The sequence below is a fragment of the Rasamsonia byssochlamydoides genome (genome assembly GCF_041956645.1).
Source record: "Rasamsonia byssochlamydoides strain NRRL 3658 unplaced genomic scaffold VTN77scaffold_7, whole genome shotgun sequence".
NCBI lineage: Eukaryota > Fungi > Ascomycota > Eurotiomycetes > Eurotiales > Trichocomaceae > Rasamsonia > Rasamsonia byssochlamydoides.
The window spans coordinates 271991-279705 of NW_027192390.1; the positions used below are offsets into that span (position 1 = coordinate 271991).

General features: G+C 50.8%; 2 protein-coding genes across 2 annotated transcripts; one reads left to right on the forward strand and one right to left on the reverse strand.

Annotated features, from left to right (window-relative positions):
- Positions 1–1599: 1599 nt before the first annotated feature.
- On the reverse strand, positions 1600–2169 carry VTN77DRAFT_8217 (uncharacterized protein; the record flags this gene model as incomplete). Its single annotated transcript, XM_069424691.1, has 1 exon — positions 1600–2169. The coding sequence occupies one exon, from the start codon at positions 2167–2169 to the stop codon at positions 1600–1602; it is 570 nt and encodes a 189-aa protein (XP_069280979.1).
- A 256-nt stretch (positions 2170–2425) lies between these two features.
- VTN77DRAFT_8218 (uncharacterized protein) lies at positions 2426–2941 on the forward strand (the record flags this gene model as incomplete). The annotated part of the gene is made up of 1 exon (XM_069424692.1): positions 2426–2941. The coding sequence occupies one exon, from the start codon at positions 2426–2428 to the stop codon at positions 2939–2941; it is 516 nt and encodes a 171-aa protein (XP_069280980.1).
- Between the last annotated feature and the right edge of the window lie 4774 nt (positions 2942–7715).

A 7715-nucleotide genomic window follows, 5' to 3' on the forward strand; every position in this document is an offset into this window, starting at 1 on the left:
CGGTTTCATCTCGTGCGGAGAACCTCCCTGACTTATGATAATATCCAGAGATCGGCATCTTGATCCCGAACAGCACTGTGAAACACTTAAGGTTAAAAGGCAGTTCGGTGTTGGTTGAGTTCTTTCTGAGTCTACCCCTCCTCCACAAAAACCGATCCTGTGAAACGAACAAAACCCAATTTAGCCGGGCTGGCTTCGTTCCGTTCAGAATCCAGCTGCTGGAGAGAAGAGGTTATTTCTGGACATCTTTGGAAGGAAAGTGGTACAGAAAGAAAGGAAAAGAAAGAGAAAGGGGGAAGAATGTCTTCAGATGGCAGTAAAGCTAATTGGTATCGACTTCGAGTACTTTGAAAAGAGCTAAAGAAATGGCACAGAAGGAAAAGAAGAAATATCAGAATTGCTAGCAATAATCGCGGTTGATTGGTAAAAAATAATCATGCATACTTATCAACCATCTGGAAAGATTAGGTTCGTCTCGCTTTACGATAAGGGCAAGAGTTTACGTTTACTGAGTACTCCGCACTGGAAGCAAAGTGAGATTTCAAATCTGTTGACATTGGATCTGATTCTCTCAGTCCTGACTAATGCTAATGATAAGAAAAGGCAGGCTAATGACAAATGGTATGATGCAATCAAACACTGCTATCCATGCTATGCTATGCTGGTATCGGGGTATTATAAGCAAGTCCAAAAAATCGCCGGAAAAAAAAAACAGAAAAAGAAACGTGGGGTATATGGCTATCGCAATGGGAGGAAACACAGGACGCTAGACAACAAGACCACAACGCCGGGAGAACTCCGCCGCTAGAACAAACCAGAAGAAAACGAGCAGACCAGAGAAATGGAGACACACGCAGTGTATGATGTGGTGAGTGTGAGTCATGCTGACATGAAACAAAAACAAGGAAACACGCGAAGGCTGAGGAAAGAACAGGAAAGAACAGCCAGAGATGTGACCAGCGGTGAAGAGGTCGAGGTTCGATTGGTAGATAAGAGACGACGGAGGTGGGATGCCACCGGATGAGGGTGGGATGGCAAGATCGAAGACAGAGACATGTGGTTGCAGAGCTAAGCAAAGCGACCACCATCGGGCAGCGACGGAGACTGCCCGTGTCGGGCGAGAAGGAACGCTGCGGGGAGAACGCGACCGGAAGTTGTAACGCCGATACGGTCACGTATTGTATCGACGATACCGGGAAGCGCGTCTCAGAAACCCACCCCTCTTGCAAGGGTGCGGCGCGTTTCGCCTCACCGTTACATTGACAACAACGGCGGGTGAGGTTCGATGGAGATTCATTTCCCACGAATCTCGATGTGGGAAAAGGCCTTTGTTCCTCGGATCAGGCCTGGTAAATGTCGGGATAGAGAATGCGGATGGTGACACGAGGACTTCGCCTTTGCCGATTCGGAAAGTCTCGGACAATCACGGTTTATCGATAATTCCCGAAAAGAGAAAAAGACATGCACGCGCCGGATGCTCCAAGATGCTCCTGCAATGCAATAATGGGCCGTCGTAGAGATGGCTGTAACAAGTAATGAATCAACGGTAGAATGGGGTTCGCCTGCGCCTGCGCTCGATTCCCCGTAGAAAGAAATCGTTCACATGCGCGTGGTAGCGGACGTCTTGGATGAGGATGACGTCGACCGGCGCTTCTTGTCAGTAGTGACCACACGTCGCTTCCTCCGCCTGGCGTTCTCGCGTTCTGCAGCAGCCAGCTGGGCAACTCGAAAAGCCTGCTGGGCGCGGGCGTGAGCGTGAACGTGGGCCAGGAATTGCATGCGTCGCTCATCCTCTTCGGCTGCAGCGCGCATCATTTGGATTTGCTCTTCCGTCGTCAAGTCAGGAGCGCCGACGATCGAATCGGCAGACTCTTCGTCGATGACTGCCTCGGATGAAGGAGTCACTGGATCCAGAAAGAGGTCTTCGTCTGACAGGTAGGAGCTGGCGGTGGACTCGGAGTCGGAGCACTCGAGCGATGGTCGGTTAGGCCATGACGGAAACGCGCACGAGCTGCTCATGCCCATGGTCATGGTGAAGGAGGACTTGCGCGGGGAGATGTCCAACAGAGTGTCGTTGGGCGTCGGTGGAGGCGGAGGCGGAGGTAGTGAGGAAGGCGAAGGCGAAGGCGAGGAGGATGTGCTGTTGCTGAAGCTGAAGCTGAACCGCATGTTGTGCAGTTGTATGTGATGTGAAGAAGAGTAAAAAGGATGTTGATGTTCAACGAGATCAGGTCTGTGGTGGAGGATGTTGAACCACGACCAGGAGGGGTCAAGGCGAGTCTTATATGACTGATGTGGCGGTGGGATATCGACCGCGGGGATGGTGGGTAGGCAGCGAGGGCTAGTACCCCTTACGGAAGGATGCGTCGGGTCGAGCCACGGATAAGATAAACAAAGAGCAAGTCAAGTCGACAGAGAAGCAAGTATGGAATGTATCACACCGAAAAATGTGATATTTGCGATGAGCTTGTTTTTGGGGACAAAGGGGGGGAAGGGAGTAGATCGGACTGATAAATATGACAGCTCTGAAGGAGCGGTGACAGGACGCGATGAATCCGATGATGCGAGTGGCCCCTGGCAGGAAGTAAGTTGTAAGTTTGTAACAATGAATAAACCTGCAGGGCGTCCTAGTCCTAGTGCGGGCGGCGTTGTTGGGGAATCGCGGCGGCCCCCGTGGATCGGTCCGCAGGCAGGGCGGGGTGGGGGAGCGCTCTCTCGTTGGCGCGTGGCCGTAAGCGGGCGAAGTCGTCGGGCAGATGACAGGCGCTGGGCAGATGATTGCTCTCAGCCCTGCCAGCACCCGGCGATGCACTCTGGTCTTCTCGTTCGCTTCGGCGTTTGTGACGAGACACCAACACTTGGGGGCACGTCACAGTCACCAGCCAGAGTCACAGCGCCACTGTGCACAGATGGGGCAGAGTGTCAAGGGCCGAAGCACTGACACACAAGACGGTTTGTTTGTTGTGGGTGGCAGAGAAACGCGGAGGAATGGAAAGAACAACTCAGCTGGCCGTTGCTGGCTTCGAGACGTCAGAGCGCTTCCGGCGGTATGCATGCAGGGAGATAACGTACCTATTGAAGAAAACGGAGAATACTTTTTTTATCGAGGCCACCCGCAAGGGATGAAGGCGGTGAGATGACAGATAAGCAATGCGCGGGGATCCGGGTTCTTGCGTATGCAGCGGGTAGAAGCAAGATGTCCTGCAGATTGATCTATCCACACCACCTTTGTCTGTTGAATAATAATGAGAGCGGTGTGGCAGGGTCGAAATGGTTGGTTCGTTAGGAAACAAGGCTTGCTTGTCAGACCGACAGACAACGCAGCAAGATGGTTGGGTAGCAAAGAACAAGAGTCGCGACGACAACAACAATAATGATAACTGCTTGCTAAGTCTTGCAAGTCGCGCTATGACTCAGACAGTCGTTGTTCAGGGTCTTTGGCAAGCAAGTTGTGGGTTGTTTGTCTGGCAGTCTTTGTCGCTCCGAGGTAAAAGGCGACGGTCCGTCTGTCCGGCACGCAAACGGTCTCGAATGATTCGCGCGCCCAACGAAGAAAAAGCAACCACGTCGGGATGTAACGTGTCCAAACAGATTACAATTTCGGTGGTATCTGTGTTTTCTTTTTCTTCTTCGGATATCAATTCAGAACTGGGCCAATGAGATGAAAGTGAAATAACAAAGGAAAGAAGGTGCTGAAGTGAGGCGAGTCGGGCCTTATGACAGGACAGCTAACTCTCCTCTCCGCAGATAGGTCAAGGACGAGATTCGATGGATATAAACTCTGTTTTCGCATGCTCTCCACCGACCCAGAGCGCTCTCTATATATGTGCTTTGTCGGTACTCCAAATTCCCAAGGATGGAGGCGCAGACCTGTCACTAGGGTCCCGTCCCAGGGGTAACGTTGGAACCGGGTCCCGGGGAACCTCGAATCGCCCCACTGAAACCTCGAATTTGGGTCCTCTATTTCTCGATAGCCGTTGCTAATAAACTAAAGTATCTCCCTGTCACTCTGTCGCTCTGGAGAAGAGGTTCCTTTCCTTTGGGAATTGGCAGGGTTATCCCCTGAACGGGAGCATGCGTTGTGGCACAGTATGCTATGAGACTTGAATAGGACTACGCCGCACTGGATTTTGTGTTCCAGCGCAATGGGAGCCGAACCTCTGATAACTCCATACTCTACACTCCGTCGAGTCTCTGTCGAGACTCGAGAGCACCAAAACCTACGCAACGACTCCTCGACAAAGTCTGATGAAGTTTCGCCTCCGTGTAAGAACCTCTCGATGGGGCAATTATTATTAGAAACCGATCGCAAAGCATCCTGGAAGAACTGGAGCTCTTTCAGGAAAACGATGCCCAAAGGTGCCATAGGCCCATACCTTGACGCCGTCTTCGCTTACGATTCCAGTACCTAGGTAACTACCCTCCGAGCTCTGCTTGTTTTCCCGCGCGGCTGGGAACTAGTGAATAGGGCCCGCAAGCTTCCTCCGGGGAACTTGGGTGGCGCTTCCGCGCGACGCCGGACCGTTCCCTTGGGAGCTTGGATCGATTTTCGCCGCGTTCTCCGTCTACTCCGTAAGGGGCACGGAGTTAAATTTTATAGGAAGGACTTCGGGAGCAGACCATCGACAGCCTCTAAGCGAGATCGAGCAATTTAATCAATTCTGATTCCTCATATCTGCTACCGAGTACTAGGTACCTACCCTCTAGTCGACTCGACTAGACTTTGTTCAGCTCGCGGATTGCCGGTAGACGGTTGGCTAATTACCCGGCCCGTTGCGACGGGATTGAATTGAGTTGAGTTAGTAATAACGCGCCTCCCTGAGGGTGAGCGAGCGACTGGACTCATCATCTTTCTTCGGAGTGTCTCCGAGTTACCCCGTTGACCTGGGTAGACGCGTGCGGCGTAGCCGACCTCCCCGGGCAGTTTCCTTTTTTGTGGGAGGGGGTTTACTGTACCTTCCCGTCCCGGTTGTACCTTCGGCTAGATGTCCGCGATTCCCGTGGATAAATACAGCTTCCTATCTGGGTAGGTGAATGTCCCACTTAGGAAGTTGTAACCCCTGAGTTAGTCATCCGATGAAAAGTTTGATCCGTATTCACCCCCAATCTCGGTCCGTACGGAGCGATCAATAATGGCCAATGCTCTGGAGGATTATTTACTCCAGATTCTCCTTTTCATTCTAGAAGACCTCGATAGGGGGGGATATTCAATGATTATGTATTACTGTGTTTCAGGCTCACCGCCAGTTTGAACACATAACGGAGGACGGAGTGAGATTGTCCTCCGACGCAGCTCAGTTCACGGAGTGCGGCGTAGATCGTAATCATAACTGCCAGCCTGTCACTGCAGAAACAAACACCTTCGACGGGTGCAACGTTACATTCAGTCAGTCGGTCGGTCGATCGGTTGGTCAGTGACAGTCAGCACCTCCGTTCCCACGCGGTGGGAAATGGACCCAACTGCCACATGGCAGACATGCAGGGCGGGTCGCCAAGAAGAAGCTCTGACCCGTGATCATGTAATCCATCACCTAAGCCTAGTAGGAGTAATATCAACAACCAGAGGAACGTGTCCAATAGTTAACCCACACCCCCATCTGTACGAAATATGGACTCTATGGAGTATATTTTAAAGTAACGCTCTAGGCGCGTCATGCATGCGCATCATATTATAATTCCTTGGCCATCAGGATCAGGATCAGTCAGACTGTCCGAGTCAGACTCAATGCAAGGTTGACAGACAAACGGACGGCAGATAGACAAACACACGCCAACCATTTAGAAAACATCCATAGGTATAATTAATTAATGGATTGATTGATAGCCAGAATAATATGTTCCATCAACTGTAAGCACCTATTCTGAGCAACTACCTAGGTACCTACCTAGATAGGTAGATACCTACTACCTATTAAGGTAGGTACCTAGGTAGTTGGCTCAGTTGGGGGCCTGCGTGCAGTGTACCAGTGGACACTGGTCAGTGGGCACGGAGAACCCCCAAAGGCAAGTTTCTAGAAAAGGACCGGCCCGCCCGTTTACCTAAAAATGGACTCCCGCGGGAGTGGTCGCCGGTCGGACCGTTGGGTCCACGACCCACTGGACAAACACACGTGAAGAATTAAGGATCAAGGATCCATTTTGATTGACCACACCACATGGTGGTCCACACCGTTATTCTGCAGATCCTAAGGTTGGACTGTCACTGAAGAATGCCCAACTCAATCAGGCTTCCAAGTGCCTTCCATGCGTTATCGAAAATAAGACATACAAAGCCAAGACGATCGTTCGCAGTGCCCAGTGTCCACCACACTCGCATGATATTATTTTTTCTAGATAGAACAGGTAGATAGGTAGGTGCAGAGGACATAGGTTATTATGAGTAGGCAGCAACATCCATCATCGTGTCTAGATACTGTACGTTGTACCTATGAGCATCTCATTCCAGAAGAGTGATGACTCGGACTGCATTCGAAGTACTAACATCCATCCATTTCGATCATATCATGATAATTAATATCGTTACCGCTGATTCTTCATCTCACTCATCACACCTCAGCGGAATTTGAGGGTACCTGGTTTGTCGACTCGTCTAGTCAAAATAATCCCTGCGCGAGATAATAATGATGATAATGATCACACCAACAGATAATCTGTACGTGCAATATTATCCAGGATGATATTCCTAAGTCGGTGCTGGACGACGGAGTCAGCTCAGTGCAGCCAGGTTGGCATGATCATTGTAGACCGCCATATGCCTGGAAATAAGCTAGCTGTACAGAGTCCTTCGTACAAGTCGACTCTTTCTTTCTTCCCTGATGAGTAAGAGCCAAGAATGATTCCAAATAGCCTGCTCCGTACCTCTCTATCTGTCCCCCGGTTGCCTACATGCATCTGCTACACCACTTATTAATAATTATCAATTTATTCTTACTACTTACGTAGGCTACACCGACACCGACACAAGGCGCCGTATGGCGTATTATGTGCATACATACCCTGTACGGATACACGTAGGACATCCCCAACCCTGCAATGTCAGAGTAAGAGTAAGCTGAGCTACTTACATGGCATGCATCAGACAAAGGAATCTTCCCCCGGATTCCTTCTCCGGGAGGGCAGGGGGATCCGGAGGAAGCCGAGGAGGCCAAAGCGTACGGAGTACTTCACTCGGGATAAATATAGATTCATTATTCAGCGAACACGACGGCTTTATCTAGGATATCAGCTGAACTGTCCAGGATGGTTGTTATTATTATCATTTTTGTACGACATACATGGATACAGTAGATGGATGGGTGTTTGTCTCGAAGGCTGGCTGCCCTACTCAGTAGTACTCCGTATGCATGCGCTGTGCAACCAACCAACGAACCTGTCTAGACTCTCAAACAGAACCCGAGACATCTGTCGAGCTGATACCAGACATCACACCAACAGCTACTCTAGTGAGTCCTGTCAATGAAGCAAAGGTTGAGACAGGCTGGAGCCTGGAACAGCTCTCTGACAAGTGGATAGATCGTAAAGTGGTCTTTCCTGATGGTGTGGCGGGCCGCCCTCGCGGGGTCTTACACCAGTTACCACCCGCGCCCGTTACCTATAGACTAGAGACTATGGTTCCTACTATTAGCAGCACCGACAGCAAGGGACCCAACCGGGGAGGCTAAGCCAGGGCTGTGGCTCAGCTAGGGCTAGGTAGGCAGGTAGGTAGGTAGGGGGGG